General features: G+C 58.7%; 2 protein-coding genes across 12 annotated transcripts; one reads left to right on the top strand and one right to left on the bottom strand.

Annotated features, from left to right (window-relative positions):
- Positions 1–105: 105 nt before the first annotated feature.
- On the bottom strand, positions 106–8,359 carry ODAD3 (outer dynein arm docking complex subunit 3). 5 transcript variants are annotated; one of them, XM_073803232.1, is made up of 13 exons: positions 7,866–8,359; positions 6,761–6,882; positions 6,573–6,650; positions 4,726–4,896; positions 4,537–4,638; positions 4,313–4,438; positions 3,961–4,083; positions 3,279–3,434; positions 2,225–2,373; positions 1,929–2,142; positions 1,175–1,330; positions 627–711; positions 106–463 (listed from the first exon to the last, which is right to left on the bottom strand). In XM_073803232.1, exons 1-13 carry the CDS (start codon positions 8,104–8,106, stop codon positions 345–347), a joined length of 1,842 nt encoding a protein of 613 aa, XP_073659333.1. In that variant the 5' UTR covers positions 8,107–8,359; the 3' UTR covers positions 106–344. The 5 variants fall into 5 exon arrangements, with proteins under 5 accessions (XP_073659333.1, XP_033710122.1, XP_033710121.1 ...); XM_033854231.2 differs by having other exon boundaries at positions 2,225–2,385; positions 3,279–3,431; positions 7,866–8,358; XM_033854230.2 differs by having other exon boundaries at positions 2,225–2,385; positions 7,866–8,349.
- A 281-nt stretch (positions 8,360–8,640) lies between these two features.
- PRKCSH (PRKCSH beta subunit of glucosidase II) lies at positions 8,641–22,491 on the top strand. Of its 7 annotated transcripts, none has more exons than XM_033854236.2 (17): positions 8,641–8,778; positions 9,098–9,250; positions 9,455–9,571; positions 9,994–10,089; positions 10,186–10,243; positions 11,154–11,271; positions 12,777–12,906; positions 17,914–17,998; positions 18,897–18,975; positions 19,694–19,780; positions 20,057–20,239; positions 20,316–20,412; positions 20,890–20,959; positions 21,228–21,317; positions 21,510–21,584; positions 21,673–21,772; positions 21,858–22,491. In XM_033854236.2, exons 2-17 carry the CDS (start codon positions 9,175–9,177, stop codon positions 22,002–22,004), a joined length of 1,608 nt encoding a protein of 535 aa, XP_033710127.1. In that variant the 5' UTR covers positions 8,641–8,778; positions 9,098–9,174; the 3' UTR covers positions 22,005–22,491. The 7 variants fall into 7 exon arrangements, with proteins under 7 accessions (XP_033710127.1, XP_073659336.1, XP_073659334.1 ...); XM_073803235.1 differs by lacking the exon at positions 8,641–8,778 and having other exon boundaries at positions 21,858–22,036; positions 22,417–22,491; XM_073803233.1 differs by lacking the exon at positions 8,641–8,778 and having other exon boundaries at positions 21,858–22,036; positions 22,159–22,491.
- Positions 22,492–22,989: the final 498 nt, after the last annotated feature.

The raw sequence follows: 22,989 nt of genomic DNA, 5'->3' as shown, positions 1-22,989 counted from the left end.
GTCATCACTCCCCAGGTCGGAGGGGGCTGAATCTGCGGCCCTGGTTTGAGGCGCAGCCATCTATGGGGTGGTGCAGGATCAAGGAGAGGCGAATACTCAGGGAGCTGGTGGTTGACCTTTAATGCGCGATTCCGAGGCCGGCGCGGACCAGCCTGGGGAGATTTACTGTGGGAACGTCCGGCAGCCCAGCCCCCTTCTCTACTTCGGGCATCGCCCGCCCGCTCCGCTCCCTCGTCCGGGCCGCGTTCAGCCCTTGAAGGGGCCCCGTGGGCCCGCCGCTGGGCCCAGAGGGGTTTGGGGGCTCCGCAGGGGCCCGCAAACGCCAGATGGGCGCGAGGGCGAGTCTAGGACCTCCGCGAACGACCGCGCCTCTTGCTGCGGGATTCGATTAATTTCTGGGAACGCATCTTGAGCTCCGCGCGGGTCACCACGTTGTTGTCTTCGTCCTCACTCTCCTCTTCGTCTGCAAAGGGCGATGAGGGGATCAAGTTCCCATTCCCGGCTCAGATGTTCCTTCCCAGCCTTTACCATCCCACCACCACCTTGGCCCTAGGTCCGGCCCCTGACCACCTCCCGATGCTCTGCTTGGGCCCCCGGCCCCGCCCCCTTTCCTTGCCCGTACTGACCGAAGAACCTGTCCTTGAGACCGGCAACAGGCAGGGCGATGCGGGTGTTGTACATCGGCAGCTTTCCCTCTAGGGTGGAGTAGAACTGGGGGAGGGGGGAGCGGGAAAGAAGAGTGTGAGTGGGCAGAGGCTGCAGCGAAGTCCGTTCCCCCTCCTCCCCAGCCCACTCTGAGACATAACCTGATTCCATTCAGCACATCTGCCCACTGCTGTAAAGTTTTCTTTGGTCGCTGCCGCGTCATTTGTTCTCAGCGTGCATCCTGATACCCCTCCCCCTCCCCCTCCCAGGCCCGCCCGTGGTCTCTAGGTCCCACCTCTGGTCCTCTCGAGGCCCCACCCTTGATCCCCCCAGCCTTGACCTCTGGCCCGCCAGGGCCCTCTGGAAACTCTCGTGGTGCATCCCTAGCTCCTTAAACCTCACGCCTTGTCCCTAAGGCCCATTCCCGGTCCATGGGCCTCCTCTCTGGTCTCCTGGGGGATGCCCCGACCTCCTGGTATTCCGCCCCAGCCCCGGCACCCTCAGCCCCACCGCCTGGCTGAAGGGGTACCTCGCGGTCGGCGATGTGGCGCAGCAACTCTGGCACGTTTTGGTTCTGGAGTTGCGCCTGTAGCTTCAACAGTTTTTCCTCCACGAGGCCCAGTAGGTTGGGCAGATAGTCACCTGCCTTGGGATCCAGCTCCTTTCTGGCGAAGTGGCCGGCCTCCTGCGGCCGGGGGCGGAACCAGGTGAGTTGGAAGGGGGCGGGGTCTCTGGGGCAGGTTCCACCCAGGGGCGGGGCTTTTCCTCAGGGACCAGGCCTTTGAAGTTAGGGGCCACCAACCCGAGTGGTGCTATCCTCTGTGGGGTGGGGATTCTGTGGTCAAGGGCCACGCGTATAGGGCAATTGCCTCTGAATTCCAGACACCCAAGGCAAGGGATGGGGGCAGGGGGAGTCTTTTAGTGGGAGGGCAGGGATACTAACTGGAGAGAGGCCATTGCCGGATGACCTTAAGAAATGGGATTCTGCTGCGGGCAGGGTGGGGCTTCTCTCATCTGTGGTCGCTCCAGGATCGGAGCGGGGTCTCTGAAGTTTTGGGTGTGTGTGTGTGGGGGGGGCTAAGTGGGACTTTCCCATGGGGGCGGTTGAAATGGGACAGGGTCTCTAAAGTCCTGGGCCTCTTGAGGAGTAAGGGGGTGCCCCCTGAGACGTGGGGTGGAGACTCAGGAGTGGGTTGAGGTTTCCCCTGTGTCTAGGCCTCTCATGTCCTGGACAGGGCCTGCGGTGGGATCTCTCGAGTCGGCTACGGGGCAGAACCCCACACCTGTGCGCCGGCACCGCCTCTCACGTCTTGCGGGGATTCCTCGTGGGCGGGGCCTGCCACTAGGATGTGGTTCAGTTTGCCAGCCAGGTGTTCTAGGCCCTCTTTGGTCATTTGCATTGCCCACATGGCGAGCTGCAGCTGATCCTGTGTGTCAGCGCGCCGCTGCTCCTCCGCCTTGATGCGCCCCTGCAACTCGACTTGCAGCTTCTGCTCGCTGCAGGGAGCAGGGAGGCCACCACTGGAGCTCCACCGACCCCGCAGGCCCCACTCTCGCCCTCGGGCACCCGGGACCTCACCTCACGAGCGTGGTCTCCCCTGAGTACTTGAGGTCTTCGAGCTCCCGCTGCAGCCGCTGCTTCTCTTGATTCAGCCTCATCAGCGTCTGCTCGTTCTGGCTTTTGAGCGTCTCCAACTGCGTGAAGGTGTCGCCCTGTGCCAGGAACCGCTGCACCACCGCCTGGGGGCCGCCCAGCCCGAGTCAGAGCCAGGGCTGGGGCAGGCAGGGGTGCACTCCTCCTTCTTTCCCCCGGGGCACGCAGGACAAGTGGCTGAGCTGATGGCTTCTGCATAATGGTGTTTAGACACTCTGTGAGTCCGACCCAGGGCTGCCTCGAGGGTGTGCAGCCCCGAAAAAATGATTTTTGCGGGCCCTTCCTTGTCTATATAGGGAAATTGAATCAGCCACAATCGGATTGCGGGGCAGTGATAGCAGTGAGCACAGCTGCTTTCCAAACTCAACATGCCAGCAACGTTCTGGCAGTGAATCTTGCCCACTTCCATGAGGAAATATGGCTGGGAAAGGCGCCTGGCCACAGTGCTCCAGATGACCCCATATGTCCAAGTCCTGGAACTCCTTGGAGGCTACCCCATAGGAGTAGTGGGTTGGAGAGCGCCGTAAGTGGAGAAACCCAACAGGGATCCAGGGGAATTAGTGTTCGCCAGCTGGGGACATAAATAAAGTCTTAGGAAATTTCAAGGAAGACGCTGCCTCGCGTGGGCCCCAGCTTCTCTGGGGCTGAGGCTGGCACTGGGCATTTTACTGCGCCCAGACCCTGCTACAGGTGCTGGAGGCACAGCAGAGAGAAAACACTCATAGTTCTCCTAGAGCTGATATGTCAAAGACGTCAGCACCAGTGTAAGCCGGAACATTAGAGGATGATGGCCAGTGTAGATAACTCGTGTGGGTTTTGCTGAGAGAGGTAGCGGATTAATGAGGCAGTAGCTGGAGGAAGAAGGGGTGTCTTTTGTGTGCTGAAGAATTGACCCGGCAAAAAGGGGAGGCTGGGTGTGTTGGCTTCCCAGGCTCAGCTCGGGCGTCTGGGAGCTGGGAGGGCCGAGGGCAGCACTCACGTGCGTTTCTGCCACGCCGGTGGCGTCCTTGACCTTGCCGAAGAGCACCTCCATCTGGTACATGTTCCAGCGCCGCCGCAGCTCCCCCTCTTTGGAGTGCATGCTGTCCTGGAGCCTGTCGTTGGACTGCAGCAGCACCTGCTCGCGCTGGGTCTGCTGGTGGGTTGAGGTCAGGGCCGGGGTCAGCTCGCAGACAAGGGCTTAGGGCAGAGGCCGCGGGGGTTGGGGAAGTATCCGCACCCAGGGAAGTATCCCTGGGTAAGGGAGGGGGTGGGGCCCAGGCGTGGGTAAGGGCACCCAGAAGGGGTCAGGAGTGCTTGGCAGGGCCTCAGAAGCAGCGCAGAGGGACGGGGTCCAGGGGGCGGGGCCTGTCGGGTAAGGGGTGGGGCCTGTCGGGTAAGGGGCGGGTTAGAGGCAGGATCAAATTTCCGACACAGGCAAGTCTTGTGGGGAAGGATGAGGATAGACCTGAGAGTAAGGGGAGGGCTGGAGGGCGGGGTCAGGGATGTGAGAGGAGCCCTGGCATCCAGTGGAGATGGGGGCGGAGTCAGGAGAAATGTCAGAACTGCCGAAGGGTCTAGGGCCTGGGCCAAGGTAGTGGCGCGGCCCCGGACACAGCAGGGCCGCATCTAAGCAGGAGCAGGCTGGGGTCGTCGCAGCCCCGTACCCCTGGTGCGCCCACCTTGCGCTCCATGCGTTCGTTCTGCAGTTTCCTCTCCTCCGCGCGCTTCTTGCACTCTGTTAGGTAGCGTTCACGCTTTTTGCGCTCTCGGAACACTGTCTCTTCCAGATGCTGCAGCTGGTTCTAGAGGGCGGGAAAGGGGGACAGCAGGACCTGCGGGCTCTGGGCCAGAGCTGCAGGCCCAACTCTACACAGCTGGGTCAGGCTGTGGGGTCCTGGGAGAGAGATGGGACGGGTTCCGGGACAGCTGAGGTTCAGATGCTGGGGCCAGAACAGAAGACCATGGCGGCATCGGGGGTCGGGGGGCAGGACCCCCACCCCCCACCCCGCCCAGGACCTGACGGGCTGGCACCTTGGCGATGTCCCTCGCATTAAGCGCCTCCTGATTCACTAGGTTCAGTTCCTCCAGCTCCTGTTTTGTTCTCAGCACCTCAGCCTCCATGAAGTCCAGCCGGTTCTCCAAGCGAAGGCTCTCCTCCTGGGGCGTGAGGGATGAGGCAGGCCTGTGACCGCTGTCCCTAACAAGGCTGGCTCTCCCACTTGCCGCCTCCCACCCCCAGTCGCCCTGGTCCCTACCTGTAGATAGGCCTTGAGCTGCAGGTACACATTGGTGATGTGTTCGGCCTCCTCCACCTTCATCTGGGCCTTCTCCAGGCGGTTCTCCAGGTTCCGCATAGTCTAGAGAGAAGCAAGCCTGGGCTGGGTCCCTTCCCCCCTCAATTCCTCCCCCAGGATCAAGGCCTCTGCAAACCTCACTGGCCCCACCTTGGCCACCTCTGTGTTGCTATCTTTCGCCTCTGCCATCTCCAGCTCACGCAGACTGTGCTGCAGCTGGAGCTCCTCCAGCCACTTCTGTCGCAGCCCCAGCTGGTACCGAAGAGCATTCAGCTGCTTCACCTTCTCACTCAGCCGGTGGTCCAGGTGCTCCAGGGCCTGCTGAGGGAGGGGGGCAAGAGCAGGGGCCTGAACCCCTCACCTAGTCCTTCCTTCCTTCTCCCATATCTTTTTTTTTTGTTTTAATTTTATTTATTTTTTGGCTGTGTTGGGTCTTTGTTGCGATGCGCGGCCTTCTCATTGCAGTGGCTTCTCTTGCTGTGGAGCATGTGTTCTAGGCACGCGGGCTTCAGTAGTTGTGGTGCGCGGGCTCAGTAGTTGTGGCCCGCGGGCTTAGTTGCTCCGTGGCATGTGCGATCTTCCTGGAGTAGGGATCGAACCCGTGTCCCCTGCATTGGCAGGCGGATTCTTAACCACTGCGCCACCAGGGAAGTCCCCCTTCTCCTATATCTTGGTTCTCACCTCCCCTGACTCTTAGTAGTGTCTGACCTGGTTGATCCCCCTCCTCCTGCAGACTCTCTTTTTTTGGGGCTTCCAGGACCCCCACTTCTTGGTTTTCCACCCACCTCCCTGGCTGCCCCTTCTCCATCTCCTTTGCCTTTGAAGAGGTTCTTCTCTCCTCTGACCAACCTTACCCCCTTGGTGATCCTATCCAGTCTCAGGGTTTCAAAACTCACATATACACTGAAGACACCCCAATTTTGCCTCCCTCCTGAACTGCAGGCTGGTATATCCATATCTACACTGCCTTCCAGATGTTTCCACAGGCAGCTGAAGACCATCGTGTCCAAAACTATGTCCTTGATCTTTCCCCAAACCTGCCCTTCTCGAATCTTCCCCATCTCAGCTCATGGCAGCTCCACCCTTCCATGTGCTCAAGTCCCAAACCTTGATGTCATCCTCACCTTCTCTTTTTCTCTCCCACCTGCATCCAGTTTGTTAGCAATTCTCTGTTCTATTTCAAAGGTTCCTCCAGAGAGAGCTCTTTCTTCCTATTTCTACCCCTTTTGTCCTAGTGCAGCCAACACCATCTTTCACCCGGTTGACCTCCTCCTGGCTTCTATTCCTGCCTCCTCACAGCCCATCTTCCATTTCTCTGATTCTTAGTATAAAATCTGCACTCTTGCAGTGAAGGCTGCTGCAAAGTCTTGCCCCTGCTGACCTCCCTGACCTCACTTCCTGCAGAACCCCCCCGTCACTCACTACCATCCCGCCACACTTACCTCCTTTGTGTCTCCAACACTCTACTTTTGTTCCTACCCTAGGCACTTTGCACTTCCTATTCCATCTGCCTGGAATGCTTTTCCCCAGATCATTACCTGCCTGTCCCATTCTCAGCTCAAATATCACCTTCTTAGAGAAAGCAAAGACCCCCATCCTGCAGTCTAAAAGGCAAACCCCTGCCCCCATCCATCTCGAGTAAGTCAGTCTGTTTTATTTTATTTGTTTCTCTTGTCACCACTGGGAATTACTTTGTTTCTATATTTGTTGTTCTTGTTTTTTTTGGGTGTGTGTGTGTGGGGAGGTCTGTTCTCTCCACCAAGATATGAGATTTTGGGGAGTGGGGACATGGTCTGTTTCTTTCACCTCACGGTGACCAACACCTAAAACCATGCCAGGCACATGGTAGGTGCGTGATAAAGGTTTAGAAATAAATGAGTGGCGCCAGGTGTGGAGAAGGGATTGGAGAGGCGAGATAGTGGGCAGGGAGGCCAGTTGGGTGGGGACCCAGGCTGGAAATGAAGGGAGATGGTCAGTGGAATGGGAGTGGGGCAAACCTGGCCTGTCCTGTTCTTCAGGTATGGCTTCTCTGATTTCCATTCCCGAATCACTGCCTGGATCACTTTCTCATCTCCCTGCAGAGAGAAGAGCCCAGTCACACTACTGATTCAGGCCACTTCTACTTGAGGTGGTGCTCTGACCCTGGGGATGCTGCTCCCGCCCCCTGGCACCTCTTCAACCTCACCTGGAGCAGGTCTGTCAACTGTAATTGCAGCGCCCTGGTCTCCTCATGGAGCTGGTTGATGGTCTCCTGATTCTTTTTGATGTTCCACTGGCTGGTCTCATAAAAGGCCTTCCGGTCACCCTCTGGGGTCATGTGAGGTGGGCAGGCAGAAGCAGAGGATCATGGGAAGGGGGCACTTCCCAGAGGGAAGACCTTTCAGTAATTGTCAACCTAACACCGTAACGATATTTCACTTTGAGCATTTTTCATGTGTTGGATGCTGGACTAATAATTTTCTAGGTATCAAATAGCGTGTGCCAATAGGTACATGTCCATATACATATTATACCCATTTTACGCATGTGAAGACTCAGGCTTATTATATTGTTCCAAGTCACAAGCAGTTGGACTCCCCAGCCCATACCTTCAACCACTATGCAAAATTATCTCCTAATAATAAAACAATAATGGTTTATACCAGGATTTCCCAATCTTGGCACAACTGCCATTTGGGATGGATAATTATTTGCTGTGGCGAGCTGTCCTGTGCACTGTCAGATGTTGAGCAGCATCCCTGGCCTCTGCCCACTAGATGCCAGTAACCACCCCACCCCCCCCAGCAATGTGACAAACCAAAATGTCTCCAGACATTGCAGAATAGCCCTATTCCATTGAGAACTACCGGTTCACACTTTATAGTGTTACTATGTGCTAGGCACTGTCCTAAGCACCTTACGCATTTCAACCACCTATGAGGTTGTACTGTTACTATCCCCATTTCATGGCTGGACAGACTGAGAGCAATGAGGTTACTCTTGGTCCCTGAAAGTCAAACAATTAGTATATGTAGAGCCAGGATTTGAACCCAGAAAATCCAGCTCTAGAAATCTATATTCTTTACCACTCCATGCATGATAGAAGAGTTGAAATTACATAAAAGTATGAAATGCAGTCCAGTCAGTTCTGAGCTCAGGAAAAGTTTTACAAGAAAGGTGAGGAAAAACATGAACCAGTATGAGTTTTTGCCTTCAGAAACTGGCCACTGGATGAACGCCAGTGAAACGCTCCTGCCAGCTCAGAGGACTGTTGACTCTCGACCCTTCTGTGCCCTGTGGAGCCATCTTACCTAACAGTTGTAGCTTCCTTTGTAACTCAGCCACCTGCGTGTGCACAGCGGACTTCCCCTCGCTGGCGTGGAAAGGTGCCGCCTTGGAATGGAGTGAGTGCCAGGCCTGCACTGACCCCTTGCCTCGAGGGTGGTAGGGCTTGATCTGAGCCTGACCGCCCTTGACTTTGGAAGGAGCTGAAATCTGGACCTGAAAAGGCATGGCGTTGGCGGAGGCCGCCCAACTCAGGGGAGACGTCATAATTGGGTTGAGGCCAAGGATCCCTGGTGGTTAGGGGATCCACTAGGAATTGCCTCTGTCCGGCATCCGTCAGCTCCTGTTCCTCGGGCTCTGGGAATGCACTTGTCTACCGCTTGGCGGGGCCTCGCAGCATCTACGGTTGCTAGGTAACCTTCCCCGCCTCCCTCCAGCGCTCCCAAGGAAATCGCCTGCATTCCAATCTACGGCTCTCATTGGCTGACGCTGAACTGAGGGGCGGTCCCAATAGGGGACAGACCGGACCAGCTCCTCAGAAAGATGGGGGAGGGTACTTTGGAGTCACGTGCTCATCCCTTTTCCTCCCCACCCCTCCACCCTAACCCCGCCGAGGCGGTTCGCGGGCGTTTTTCAGGAACTTTCTGTTCCGGCTGCAGAACCCGACACTCCCAAGATGGAGGTACCTTGCGCCGCCATTAAGCGCTAACCTTCAGAACTATTCCCTTTAAGGCTTCACAGTCCTATCCAAGATGGCCGTCTCGGTTCCGGCCCCGCCACTTGCCACTCACAACATGGCGGCCACGAACCGCCGTTCAGGGAACGCAGCGTGATACCGGAAGTGATGCTTCCACACATTTCCGCTTTCTTTCTGCGGGAGGAACAGTTGGCTGCTGGGTCGGGGGGCGCGGTGGATATTGACCTTTGCCCCAACCTCGTGTAGGTGGTGAACTAGTGGGCGGGAGGGCACCCCAATTTCCTCTTGGGGGCAGTCGAAGGTGGGAATTGGATAGCTAACCACCCCCTACTCATGGGGAGCGGAGGTTTTGAGATCTCCCCACCGTTGATTTGGGCCAAGTGAGATTCCCCTCCACTGGGCAGGATTGGGGAGACCCCCCCCCGCCCCCAGTATGGGAAGCAAAGTGAGCCCTCATTGCCCGGAAGCGATGGAGGAATCCAGTTGGCTGGAGGGAGAGGTGCCTTCCTTCGGCTGGAAGTAGCCCTCTCCCACTGACCTGCCACCCCTTTCTTGCTGCAGCGCGAGGGCACAGCGCATCTCCCAGCAGCCTCCTTCCTCTGACAGAACCCGTTTCCGGCTTCCGAGGCTCCAGCGAGATGTTACTAGTGCTGCTGCTGCTGCCCATGTGTTGGGCCGTGGAGGTCAAGCGACCCCGGGGCGTCTCCCTCACCAGTGAGTCGGCCACTGGAGGTGGTCAGAGGTGGGGGTGGGGTGTGGGAGGCTCCTGGGAGAGGCACTTAACAGCCTTCGGTCTCAGTGTTCTGGTCTCTGGGCAGGAAAGGTGGCAATGCTCAACTGGTGGGTGGGGGGAGAGGAGCCATTGGGTGGAAAGGGCCTCTTCCTGCCCTGGGCTGAGCCCCTTGCCCCCCTCCCCAGACCATCACTTCTACGACGAGTCCAAGCCTTTCACTTGCCTGGATGGCTCTGCCAGTGTCCCTTTTGATCAGGTCAATGACGACTACTGTGACTGCAAAGATGGCTCAGATGAACCAGGTGAGCTCTTTCTTCATTCGTTCATTCATCATGCATTTATTGAGCAGCTGGTGGGTGCCAGGTCCTGTGCTGTGAGCAAAACAGACCCAGTCCTGTCCTCAGAGAGCTCGCTGTCGAGTGGGGGGAAGCGGGCACAGAAGCGAGTGGTCAGTGGTTTGGTGAGGAGAGCGGGAGGTGCTGTGGGAGCCCGGAGGGGGAGGGGGAGGGGGTTTGGCAGGGTCCTGTTCTGAGGGCCTCAGGGAGGAGAGGCAGGAGGGAGCACTGAAGAGTTTTGTTTCAGGCCCCGAGCGTGCAGCTGTCTTTCCTCCTCTTACTTGGGATCAGTTACTCTCACATTCCTTGTTCCTTCTGTGTATGCGGTGGGTGTGACACGCTGGATTCTGAGCACACTCCACAAACCCTCCCTCCCTTCGTCCCCCCAGGCACAGCTGCCTGTCCCAACGGCAGCTTCCACTGCACCAACACTGGCTACAAGCCCCTGTACATCTCCTCCAGATGGGTCAACGATGGAGTTTGTGGTGAATGAGATCTCCCTGGGGTTGGGAACAGCGTGCTGGGTGGAGGGAGGGAAGAGGCGCTGCCGGGTCCGATGGTGCCCACACCTCTTCCCTCAGACTGCTGCGACGGGACGGACGAATACAACAGCGGGATCGTCTGTGAGAACACCTGCAAGTACGTAGGTGACACCCCCCCATCCCCCCCCACCCCTCCAGACCTTGCCTTGCCCCACTGGGTGAATCAGGGTTCCCTCTCTTTTCTGTTTTTGTGTACTGAGTGCTCACCCCGTGCCAGGTGCCTTGGGAATGCTCCATCAGCAATTTCCTCTCTGGCCTGGAAGCAGGTGCAGTTTGCCTAAGAACAGATGAGGAAGCTCAAGGTTAGAAAGGAGAATGACTTCCTCAGGGTCACATAGCTAGGAGGTAGCAGAGCCGAGACTCAAACCCAGGTCGGTCTAATTTGAGACTGCATGCTTTTAACTGCTGTGCTCTGCAGCAGGACCTGAAAACTGAAATGCCCACAGGTAGGTAATCTAAACAGCACAAGCAGGCTGAGTATAAGGCAGTAGGGAGTGGTGGGCTTGTGACATCTAAAGGCACAGCTGTCCTCCACTCCTGTGAGTTGAGGGCAGGTGGCAGGGCTGGATTTGTTTTTCAAAGAAGCTGAGAGTCCCAATACTTCTGTAAACTCTTTTGATGGAAGGTCTTTGAAACAGAGAGTGGATTAAGCAGAACAGCTTACCGGCCAGATTGCCCTTAGTGTCTGGGGGGTCTGTGACTTCTGTGCTTTTCTCTCCTCCCTCTCTTGGGAGCCACCTCCCAGCCCCACATCCCAGCACCCCCCAGTCCCTCCCCTGACCCTGAGGGTGGATGAACCCTGCCCATTGTCCTTCCCCCCAAGGACAGGGATGAGGGACTCTGAGGCCAAGAGAGCCTGGGGAGGTGGGGAGAGGAGGGTTTGTTCTCCTGTCTTTGCCCACATAGAGGGTGTGAAGGCATGGGTGTTGAACCCTTTTGGAAGGAGCAGACCTGGTGGATGCTAAGTGCCCCCGACCCCATCGTGCCTATGTGTCCCCTCTCCCCAGAGAGAAGGGCCGTAAGGAGAGAGAGACTCTACAGCAGATGGCGGAGGTGACCCGCGAGGGGTTCCGCCTGAAAAAGATCCTAATTGAGGACTGGAAGAGGGCCCGAGAGGAGAAGCAGGTGAGCGGCCTGGTGGGGCTGACCCAGGACAACCTGGAGGTATAGGCTGAGGAGGCCGGCTGGGGTTGACGTCTGCTCCTGACTCGTGGTGTCCTGGGGCCAGTTACTGTCTCTCTGCGCCTTGATTCACTCGTTTGTCCACTTGGCGCTTAGTCGTCGCTTAAGCGGGTACCAAGTGGGTGGCAGCCAGTACAGGCATCGACCTGGGCCTTGGGTGCAGACTGAAGTGGGCTCAGAGGAGCTCTGCCGCCCCTAGGACAGGAGGGACACGTCTGCATCCCGGTCCCAGGGTTCTCTCATCTGTAAGTTAGGGTTAATGGCTATGTGACTTCCCAGTCTGGGGGAGGACTCGAGATGGGGGTCAGTCAGTCGCAGTCACGTTAGTTCAATAGGGTGGGTGCTGGGGGGGGCAGAAGAGGGTGTACCCCCAGGGGTGTGTCTCTCCCTCCCGTCTACCACCCTCTTGGCTGTTAGATGGGTCAGAGTCCTCAACACTCCTCCTGGGCTCTTGCCCGACCCACTGAGTAAGGGCTCCAGCTCTGTTTCTCTGCCCTGGGCAGCTTCCAGGTTTTTCTCTCCCACCCCCATGGCCTGGCTAGAGAGGTACCTCCCGAATTTATGGGGCAGTGAATTCAGAGCCAGTGTGATACCTCCCGAGTTCAGAGGATGCTGGGGAGCCACATGGTGAGGTTGGCTCCGGGTGATCTTTGCCCTCCTGGGCAGGTGGGAGGATCCTGGCAGCAGACCAGGCTGAGGTCTTGGGAGGAAAGTGATCCCGTGTGGGCTTGGGCTAAGACCCTACAGCTTGGGACCCCCATCCCTAGGCTGGAGTCCACCCAGCACACACATTCGTTTTTGAAATAGCCACAGAAGCCCAGGATGCACTGGGCTCATGCATCATGGCTAGAAGCAAACGTGGAACTAGATGTGGAACTGCCTCAAGAGTGCATCAACTAGTGGGAGGGACCCACAGACAAAGTGATAGCCAGGGCTGAGGGGAGAAGGGATGTTCGGGGCTGTAAGGCATAGAGAAGACTCTTGCCCGGTCCCTCTGTTCCCCGAACCCGTCTTGGGGGTAGGAAGTAGGGAAGACTTCCTGGAGGAGGAGGCTTCCATCTAAACTTAAATCTGTTGGGTAATTCAGAGTTAGCCAGGCAGAGTGTTCCAGACAGAAGGAAAGCATGTGTGAAGAACTGGAGGCAGAGAGTGGGGCTCTGAATGTTGTCAGGGCAGTTGGATCTTAGAGTTTAAGATAGCAGTGGGGTGGATGGGGCTAGAGAGGTGGGCAGGGGCCTGGTCATGCAGGGCCTCGGGGGCTACATTGACGTCTTTGGGTTTCTCTCCAGTGGGCTGCAGGGAACCATAGCAAGGGGGAGACCCAGAGAGGGGTGTGTACTTTGAAAAGATCCTGTGGCCACCCTGTGAAATAGAGTCAGGGAGATGGCCGTCTGTGAGGAAGAGGGTGGAACAGGAAGAGAGCTGGCCCCTGTCTTCTGCCTACCCAGAAAAAGCTCACTGAGCTGCAGGCTGGAAAGAAGTCACTGGAGGACCAGGTGGAGTTGCTGCGGACACTGAAGGAAGAAGCTGAGAAGCCAGAGAAGGAGGCCAAGGACCAGCACCGGAAGCTGTGGGAAGGTACATCACTACGTCCCAGGGTGGCCGTGACTTGGCCTTGGCTCCTGGCTGGGAAGAGTCTGGGCCCAGGAGCCTCTTGCTGGTTATCTCTCGTCTGTGGTTTTGCTGATTTTTTAAATCATGGCACTTTAGTTCCCTGCGTGCCCAGTTATCTTTGACTGTGTGTTGGTCGCTGTGTTTAAAAGTCATTAGTAGGAGTAACTTGCAGTCTAGGATGAGAGGTCCTCTCCAGAGAGGAGGGGCTTTGCTTCCTGCCATCTCTGAGCACTACCATTCAGGGATCCCTTGAATCCAAATTCAAGGCTGGAGATTGTTCCGGCCTCACAGGCCGTGTAGCCGAGGTCTAAGCATAGGCTGGGTAATTTCTGGCCCAGCTTATCCCTGAGGGGAGCCCCGTGGGGTCACAGTTATGCTGGGGGGGGGCGGTTCACCTTGGACTTTGATTTTCATTTCTCTTCCCTCACAAGTTAGCAAAATGGACATCCACATTTGCCAGGATTGGCAACATCCCTTAGGGTGAAAGCGGCTTCCATATTCTCTTACCTTCTTGATTTTCTCTTGGTCCTGGAAACTCCTACTGTCTTGGTTGGTTTTAAGATGATTTTCTTAGGCTTTGTCCAGCATTTCGTTGCTGTTGGTAGATTGTGTTGCCATTATGGGAAATCTGAAGCCTTGGCATTTGTTCTCAGTCTGCTCTGTGCAGGGGCACATGGTGGAAGGAGGATAGAAGGGAGAGGGGGGACAGAAACCCATTCCACGCTAGTTAAAAGACCAGGCATCGCTGGGAGGATTTGGAGGTGCGGCTCCAGCTGGTCACCGGGCTGGTGACCAGGAACCGGCAGTCTTCTCTCTGAGGCCATTCTGTGATCTCATCCATCTCTTTGAGCATCTGCTGCGTTCTCCCTTCCTTTCCTATCTCTGCTCTGATTTCTCGTAATCGGTAATTCAGTCATTCATTTAACAAGCATTTGCTGTGTACCTGTCATGGGCCAGGTGCACCCCAGGTGCCAGCAATACAGGATTGAACAAGACAGAGAAAGCCCTCTGACCACGGAGGGAGGGAGGGGGTGCCGGCAGAGGGAACAGGTGCAAAGGTTCCGAGGCAGCACCTTGTCTAGTTTTTAAGGAGCAGCGAGGAGGCCACGTGGGGGAGTGAGAGGAGACTCTCCCCTTTATTTACGTAACGTCAGCTGCTTTTGTGATACAGCTACAGAGCCGAGTGGTTGCCAACAGAGACCTCATGGGTTGCCAAACCTAAAATAGTTTAGCATCAGGCTCTTTACAGTAAAGTGTTCCGACCCCTGACAAAGACACTGATATTTTCTCCCACACTGATGATAGCTGGACCAGAGCACCCAGTGCTTGTTTCATAAGGATCATCGTGTCGCTCCTGCCTCCCTTCCCTATGAACTGCACCCACACGTAGCCCTGTTTCACAGATGAGGAAGCTGAGGCCTTGCCCAGCTAGGTTGATGCCCAAATCTCTCTGATTGCAGACCCTGTCCCTTAACTGGAGGCTTGAGTCATCTGCCTGTTACGCCTGGCTCAGGGCCCAGCATTGCCCTGGCCTCCTGATGGCCTCCCTCCATCAGGCCAAGCCATTCTTCTGCCCAGCAGTCTTCCCGGCTCCCCAGTGCCTCGGGTGGGACAGCGTTTGGGCCACCACTGCCTGGTTATGGTGCCCCCTGCCTCGAGGAGTCGAGCACTTTTCCCTGCACTGCACCCTGTGCACTCACCACATTGGTCTGATTGCCTTTCCCCTGAAACTGCTGCCCTTTATTGCTCCCAGGCCTCTGCTCCAGCCACTCCCACTGCAAATACAGAGGTGTCTAGTGGGCTCTAGGCCCCGTGCTCAGCAGCGACACATGAGGCCCCATCCTGCAGCCCTGCTCACCTTGAAATGGGAGCAGCAGATCAGTGAGTCTGTCCCACTGTGCCCCAAGCCCTCAGATGGCGCTGCCTCCACAGAGACTTTCCAGCTTCCTTCCTGAGATCAGCCCTTCTGATCACATGTGACAAAAACCCAACTTGAACCCACTTCATAAAAAGTGGAAGCTTTAGGCCCAGTGGGACCCTAGGCTCCCTGGATGGCAGGAGTCCTCCCTCCACCTCTGGGCTCTGCCTCCTCCTCTGTGGGCTTCCTTCCCAGGCAGGCTCTGCCCTCCTGTGCCAGCACAACCACAGGCAGCACTAGGTTTATTTCCTTCTGGCTCAGCAGCCCCAGCCAGTAGAGAATACCACTTTCCCACAAGTCCCAACACAAATTCCAGGGCAAGCTCCTATTGGCTTGTCCCAGGTCCCGTGGCTGCCCATGAACCGATCCCTGGAGCCAGGAGGTGCAGCACAGGTTCTGATTGGTCAGGCCTGAGTGTCGGGTGGGTAGTTGCCCACAGGGAAATGGAGGAGGGGTAGTGTAAGCAGGTGGGGTTGTTTGCTGGAAAGGTAAAGCTGAGGGTTGGAATTACCCTCCTTTGCTGGGGTCTTATTGCTTCTACTATTCTCTGCCGTCTTGGGTTTTGGAGTGAGTAGGTGGTGACCAAGTCAGACCTGTCAAGGGCCAGCACAACAGGGGGTCACCCAGCTTGGACTTTTAAGGGTGGTATGAGTTCCAAGGCCAGATCATTGGAGGTGGGGTGTGTGAGTGTGTGTGAGAGACGTGGGATGTGACTGGGGCCTTGAAAGAAGGCTGGGAGTTCCCTGCTCTATTTCTTCCTAGTTTCCATGTGATTTAAAATATCCCATCTGACTTCCATATTCTCTGTTAAAAAGATTTTTGGGGGTAACAATCCTGAAAGTAGTAAAGTAGAAAGGGAGAGTTTTCCTCCAGGTTAATCTCTACCAGGAGGCGTGAAACCTTCCAGACCTTTTTTTTTTTTTTTTTGTGGTATGAGAGCCTTTCACTGTTGTGGCCTCTCCCGTTGTGGAGCACAGGCTCCGGATGCGCAGGCTCAGCGGCCATGGCTCACGGGCCCAGCCGCTCCACGGCATGTGGGATCCTCCCGGACCAGGGCATGAACCCGTGTCCCCTGCATCGGCAGGCGGACTCTCAACCACTGCGCCACCAGGGAAGCCCTTTCCAGACCTTTCTTGTCCATCCCAGGCAGAGATGCAATTCTTCAGAGGGTAGTAACTCTGGGTGTCGACCCCAAAGCCACACTTCAAGTGCCCAGTGGCCACGTGTAGCTGGTGGCTGTCATTTTGGCCAGCAGATGTAGACCATGTCCATCTTTGTAGAAAGTTCTGTTGGACAGCACTGGTCTACATGGTGTATGGGTGTTGTGCTATGTCTATGTGTACCTCATTTCCTTTTTTTTCACTCAGACCCTTCACTTTTTTTTTTATTGTGGTAAAATCCACAAAATGTACAACTTACCATTTCAGCCAATTTGAAGAGTACAGTTCAGTGGCATCAAGTACATGCACCATGTGCGCCCATCTCTGCTATCTAGTTCCAGAGCATTCTCGTCTCCCCAAAAGGGGAATTCCATGTCCATCAAGCAGTCCCTCCCCATCCCCCCGGCCCCCAGCCCCTGGCAACTACTCATCTGCTTTCTGTTTCTATGGGTTTGCCAGTTCTGGACGTTTCATATCAACAAAACCAGGCAGCGTGTGGCCTTTGTGACCGACTTCTTTCCCTGAACATCGTGTTGTCACGGGTCATCCACACTGTAGCCTTGTGTCTGGACCCTACTTCCTTTTAACAGTTGTGTCTATTCCGATGTATGACCCTGGCAGGATTTATTTAATCCAGGTGCCATTTTTTTCTATCAGGTTCGCAGTGCTGGTTTTCATCATTTGTAAACGCCTGTTGTGTATTAGGGTGTTGGCCCTTTGTGACCGAAGTTGCCGGTGTTTTCTTATCATTCATCTTTGGTGCCAGGTTCCTGATGTTTTCTTGCTGGGCCATGTGTTAGAAAGTGAATTCAGGGACTTCCCTGGTGGTCCAGTGGTTAAAACTGTGCTTCCACTGTAGGGGGTCGTGGGTTCGATCCCTGGTTGGGGAACTAAGATCCCGCATGCCGCAGAGTGGCCAAAAAAAAAAAGAAAAGAAAAGAAAGTGAATTCACTCTTGTCTTCTCTCTGCTTCTGTTTCCACTGTTTTGCACCACGGCGAGCGTCCTTTTACACAAGGCTGGGCGTACTCATGCCCCGTTTCCCTTAGCCCGAGTTCTCAGCATGGAGTTGCCGACTCAGGTTCAGGGGTAACATGCCAGGGTTTGACCCAGATTCCCAGAGGGTGGTGGGGATGAGCACGGGCTCTGGAGGCAGACGGCCCGGCTTGGGCCCCCGGCTGTGCCCCTTGCCAACTGGGTGACCATGGGCGGGTCCCTTCATCCACCTGAGCCTCAGGCCCTCGTCTGTGAGGACGGTGTCGGCGGAGTCTGCTGGGGTCTCGTGGGGTCTCCTGGGACACAGGCCGCTTGTCCTGATGGAGAGGGCTGAGCTTCCTAATGGAGCTGCCCCCGTGGCTGCTTTCCTGAACCCCACCTGAGCCGGCTAGTGATGAGACAGACAGGCGGAGGAGGGACCATCAGAGCAGATATGGGGCTAAGGCTCTGTGTCCACTGGCCACTCCCAGTTCCCTTTTTCCGCGCAGGTGGCCTCTCCCCTCTCTCCTGGGCCCCCAGGACATCTCCCTCGCCTGGCTGCCCCCCAACCCCAGTCTCCGTCCCCTGACCTTTTTCCTGCTTGGCCTCTTCCCGCGGGGGCCTCCCGGACATGGCAAACCTAGTGCGTGGTCCCCCGCCTGCCTCTCACAGCCACCGATCGTTCAGACCATCTGCAGAGCCCTCAGGATCTCCCCCCAATCTGGTGCTTCCTGCCTCCTTGGCCCCCTTGCCCCTGCACCGGCCAGCCCTTGTCATCTCCTTGCTCCCACCCCCATAGTGGCCTGACTCAGGGCCCCAGCACCCAGTGGAGGGCCCCCCTGGGGCGTTGGGGAGGGCAGATTTTGGGGTGGCGGGAGCTGTAGACGGTGCAGAGGATGATGGGCTGGTCCCTCCACAGAGCAGCTGGCCGCCTCCAAGGCCCAGCGAGAGCAGGAGCTGGCGACCAGTGCCTTCCAGGAGCTGGACGATGACATGGACGGGGCGTGAGTGTGTGGCATTGCCTGCCCTGGGCTCCCTCCTCCCATCCCCGCCTTCAGAAACCAGCCAGAGCCCACCTCCTCGCCCTGGGGCCCCCAGGGCCCGAGCTGGTCCCAAGCCCTCTCTAAAGGAGCCTCTGCTTGCTCATGTATGAGATGGGTTTAGAGCAACCCCGGAGGAGGAGATGAGGGAAACCACCCCTCAAGGAGCTGGGCCCGCGAGGGGACTAGGGATCCCATTACTTTTCACAAGCCTACTCTGTGGCCTGGGACACTTTGGTGAAAGTCAGAATCCCCCCTGCGCCCCTGAACTTGCTGGCTGATCCCAGGCAAAGGGCTCGGTGGAGGGTGGGCTGTCGGGAACGAGGAGGCTGGGCAGCCCCCTGGTGGGAGGCTTCGGAGGGACCAAGGGGGCAGAATGGGCAGGGGCAGTCCGCACCCTGGTTGGCGATGGTGCGGGTGGAGGGACAGAATGTGGTGCTGGGGCCGTTGTGGGTATTGGGGCTTGGCTGCGGGGAGGGCGCCAGGCCAAGGGCAGTTTCGATGTGCTGGGCTCTAAGGGTGGAAGGACGTGGAAGCTGGGTCTTGGGGGACACAGGGTTGTCCAGGTATCTCCTCCTCCCACCCCTGTGTCCTTCCCTCCCTTGAGCCCCTCAGGGTTGTGGAGCCTCAGGAGAGGGTAGGAGGGTGGGGACTGGGTGGCTGCTTCTCCTGGGGGGTGGGGGCCAGAGGGGTCCGAACCCCAGACTTCATCTTTTCTCAGCTTCCTGCTGCTCTCCCCTCCCTGCCCCAAGGTTCTGAAGCAAGTTCTCGGGGCGGGGGGGGGCCTGGCAGGGGGAGGCAGGCAGCTGGCCAGCAGCCAGTGGGCTCACCCGTCCATTGGCTTCTGCCTGTGCCCCTGCAGGGTCTCTGTGGCTGAGCTGCAGACCCACCCGGAGCTGGACACAGATGGGGACGGGGCATTATCAGAAGGGGAAGCCCAGGTACCCAACCGGCCCCTTCACTTGGGACTCCTGGAGGGGATTGCCCCAGGGGGACCTCAGGGCCAGGGGGCCCAAGACAGGCTGGCCGTGGGCTCCTCCCGTGGATGGTTCCCGGCTGGCCCCAGGCCAGGGCTGCTGGGGTGCCCACCGTGGCCGACGCGGCCAGGCCAGGGCCGCCACCCAGGGCCGCTTCTCCCTGCCCTTTGGGACCTGGTGGGGTCGCGCAGGTGCCCAGGGGTGTCTGATCTGGACGGAGCCAGGTTCCGCATACACGTGCCCCACCTGCTTCGCCTACCCCGCCAAGTGCACGTACCTGATTCACCTTCCTCACGGCTGGGCCTGTAGCTCTTTGTCTTTGCTGGTTTGGTCCCCCGTCCGTCGCTGTCCTGCTGGTCCCCACTGCGCCCCCCTGCCCCTCTGCCTCTGTCTCCGGGGACCTGGGCACCTCTGGTGCCCCTGCCTCTCAGTTTCCCTCCCTGGTCTCTCCAGTCCCCACCCGACACCTCTCTGGCCCCGCTCCTTTCCCACAGGCCTGTGCTGCCCCCTTCTGGCTGCCGCGCCTCACCCAGCCTGGCCCCGGCCTGGCCACGGGAGGTCAGGGCGTGCTGTGCCTGGCACCACGGCCTGAGGGGCCCCCCACCCCCTCCGAGAGTGCCTGGGGTGCAGGGAGGCACATGGAGGTCCTGCTCCTGACACCACCCCAACATAACGCACACAGACCCTTCTCGGGGGAGACACGCAGACAGATGCCGCTTCCTTCTCTGACCGCATCTGGGCTGCCATCCGGGACAAGTACCGGTCCGAGGTCAGTGGGGGGAGGGAAAGGGATGTGGTCCTGCCCCCCCCCGCCCCGCCTCTCGATGCCTCACGAAGGAACGGCCTCCGTTTTCTGGCGCCGGGCCACCCTGGCCAGCTGGGCAACCCCACCCCCTCCACAGAGGCCTCCCCGCTCCCAGCTGACTGTCCCTCCCTCCCGCCAGGCTCCTGGGACGGGCTAGAGACGCGAGGCCTGGACCCAAGCCCTGGGGGTGGGAGGTGGAGTCCCGAGTCCACAGCACCGACTGCTCCGCACGTCTGCCAGGTGCTGCCCACCGACCTGCCGTCGCCTCCTGCACCCGCCTTGACGGAGCCCAGGGAGGAGCAGCCCCCGGTCCCCTCACAGCCCGCAGAGGAGGAGGACGAGGAAGAAGAGGAGACGGAGGAGGAGGAGGGCGGGGAGGAGGGGGAGGAGGAGGATTCCCAGGTGCCAGGGGAGCAGCCCAAGGTGTGTGTTCAGGGGAGAGGCGGGTGATGGGGGCGGGGGGGGGTCACTCGCTGACTCTGTCCCCCCCACCCCCCAGGAGACCCCACCCCCAGTCGTGCCCCCCCAGACAGCCAGCCCCACAGAGGAGGACAAAATGCCGCCCTACGATGAGCAGACACAGGCCTTCATCAATGGTGAGGGTGGAGCCTGGGAGGGGTGAGTGCCTCCTCATCGCCTGCACCTGCAGGGGCCCAAGAAAGAGGCCTTACCTGCTCCCAGAGGCGGGCTGAGGCTGGCCCCGAGCAAGCCCAGGGGACTTCGGGTGGCCTGGAGGGGGCTTCTGGGGCCTGGGGAGGGCTAGCACCGCCTCCACCGGCCCCAGGGGCCCTCCTGCCTCCTCACGGGCTGTTGCTTGTTTGTTTCACCTCTGGCAGGTGAGGAGCTGGCTGGGCCCCGGGAGCCCTGGCCCTGCTCCTGCGGGAGCTGAGAACCCAGGCAGTGGGGTGGGGTCTGCCCTGGGGCTGGCGAGGCCCACAGAATCTTCTTGGGCCCAGTCCTCGTCCAGAGCAGGCCCGGGGGCTGGGGGAAGCCGGCGTGGCTGCGGCATCCCCTTCCCTCTCTTCCCGGCTGGGAGTCGGGGCACCTCTGACCTCCTTCCCTACCCCCACCAGCTGCCCAGGAGGCCCGCAACAAGTTTGAAGAGGCCGAGCGGTCCCTGAAGGACGTGGAGGAGTCCATCAGGTATGGGTGCCTGTGTGGCCACGGTGCCGTCTGCACCAGCCCCACAGCTGCCTGCTGCTGGGCTCCCCAGGGGAGGTGGTGATGGGGAGTCGCCCGGGCGACCTCGGGCAAGGTGGCAGTGGCTCCTGCAGGGAGGGTCCCCAGGTGATGGGGAGCAGAGCCCAGCCCCCAAGAGGCCCTCTGCCACCGGAGCGGGCCTTCCTGTGCTGTCCTGAGTCGGGCTGCGGCGGCCCCAGCTGCCGCTTAAGCTCCCGGCCTCCCCTTTTAGGAACCTGGAGCAGGAGATTTCCTTTGATTTTGGTCCCAACGGCGAGTTTGCCTACCTGTACAGCCAGTGCTACGAGCTCACCACCAATGAGTGCGTCCCCCACGGACAGGCGGGGTGGGTGGGCTGGGAGGTCCTGGGCCTGAGCAAGGATGGGGGGAGTGAGGAGCGGGGCTTAGGAGCAGTCACTGGAGTTTGAGGTACTTGTGTGCCCCCTGCAGGGGGGGGATGTCATGTAGGTTGGGGCCCGGGTCTCCCCTACCCACGCACCCCATCCCGTGATAGGTACGTCTACCGGCTCTGCCCCTTCAAGCTCGTCTCGCAGAAACCCAAACTCGGTGGCTCCCCCACCAGCCTCGGGTGAGTGGGCTCAGGCTGGGCCCCCCTCTCAGCCCCTGGTCCCCCCGGCCGCCCGGCCGGCCCCGCTCAGCACCCCACTCTCCCGCAGCACCTGGGGCTCGTGGGCTGGCCCCGACCACGACAAGTTCAGCGCCATGAAGTATGAGCAGGGCACAGGCTGCTGGCAGGGTCCCAACCGCTCCACTACTGTGAGTGCCCGGTGGGTTGGGCCGGTACGGGGGACCCAGGCCCACCGAGCCTGCCTGAGCCCCGCCTGCCTGCCACCCGCCCCAGGTGCGCCTGCTGTGTGGGAAGGAGACAGTGGTGACTAGCACCACGGAGCCCAGCCGCTGCGAGTACCTCATGGAGCTGATGACACCGGCCGCCTGCCCAGAGCCACCACCGGAACCGCCTGCCTCAGGCAACCACGATGAACTCTAGCCCTGCCCTGCCCCACCCGGCCTGGCCCAGAGGTGGGTGGGGAGGTGAGACCCCTACCGCCTCGGCTGGGGGATGCAGGGGGTGGTCTAGGTCGCATTGATGCTCCCCCCACCCATCTCCATCTGTGTCTCATTTGGTTTCTCTGCGGCCCCAGAACCTCAAGATGTGGAACCAGCCCCCAGCGGTGCTGCCCGCCTGCCCCTCAGTCTGTAGACCAAGGCTTGCCCCTCTGGGTCTCCTTGCCTTCCCCAGCGGGCAGGAACCGGGTGGGGCTCCATGCCCTGCTCTGGGGGCAGGCGGGGCAGAGCCACGGTCCCGGCCCCAGGTGCCTCTACAGGTGGAATAAAGGAGGCTGCCCTCCCTGGACCCCCGCCCTGGTGCCCCCCCCAACCCAACCCTGTCCCCCACCCAGGGCATCTGCCTCCCCTCCTGGCGCGGAAGAGTGACTTGACCTGTGACCTCCAAACAATAAACGTGATCTCCCCAACTCATCTGTCTGTCTTTGCTCGGGTGTGGAATCAGCCAGGGGTGCGAGAGGGCTAAGTGCAAGGGGAAGCAGCTCTGCAGATTCTGTGCGGGCCTCCTTCCCCATCAGGCTGGCACCACATTTGGGGGTCTCACCTGAGATGCCCCGTGGACAGCACAGCCTGGCGCCACTGGACAGACGGCCCCTGGGCCACTTCTGTCTGGGCTTCCACCTGGACTTGTCTCCCACCTGCTAATCACAAGAGTGCTGTGGGAAGGCCGAGAGGCTCCAGATGAGATTCAGGCCCAGAGAGGGACAGCAGCTTGCACTCAGCCACACAGCGGGGCTGTTGACACGTGTTCCAACACTCCCCGCACGCCGTTGTACACATATCTGAGGCCGTAAGATTCTGAACTTTTATTTTCTGGCATGAAAAGTACAAATAATTAAACAATTCCATGTAAAAGTCTGTTACCGCGGCCAGGCCTGTAATCCCGGTAATAAATAGTGTCTAAACTC

This window comes from Tursiops truncatus, chromosome 3 (assembly GCF_011762595.2).
Source record: "Tursiops truncatus isolate mTurTru1 chromosome 3, mTurTru1.mat.Y, whole genome shotgun sequence".
NCBI classification, from domain to species: domain Eukaryota; kingdom Metazoa; phylum Chordata; class Mammalia; order Artiodactyla; family Delphinidae; genus Tursiops; species Tursiops truncatus.
The sequence above is the reverse complement of the archived record's forward strand: the minus strand, read 5'-3'. Positions and strand labels throughout refer to the sequence as shown.

Excerpts from the sequence above, each read along its gene's own strand:
- ODAD3 (XM_033854230.2), bottom strand. The coding sequence starts at position 8,106 with ATGACGTCTCCCCTGAGTTGGGCGGCCTCCGCCAACGCCATGCCTTTT. Across the intron at positions 4,639-4,725 it reads GCAACACAGAGGTGGCCAAG|ACTATGCGGAACCTGGAGAA; the intron begins GTGGGGCCAGTG and ends GCTTCTCTCTAG. Across the intron at positions 1,331-1,928 it reads GAGGCGGTGCCGGCGCACAG|GAGGCCGGCCACTTCGCCAG; the intron begins GTGTGGGGTTCT and ends CCCCGGCCGCAG.
- PRKCSH (XM_033854236.2), top strand. The coding sequence starts at position 9,175 with ATGTTACTAGTGCTGCTGCTGCTGCCCATGTGTTGGGCCGTGGAGGTC. Across the intron at positions 9,572-9,993 it reads AGATGGCTCAGATGAACCAG|GCACAGCTGCCTGTCCCAAC; the intron begins GTGAGCTCTTTC and ends TCGTCCCCCCAG. Across the intron at positions 21,318-21,509 it reads TACGAGCTCACCACCAATGA|GTACGTCTACCGGCTCTGCC; the intron begins GTGCGTCCCCCA and ends ATCCCGTGATAG.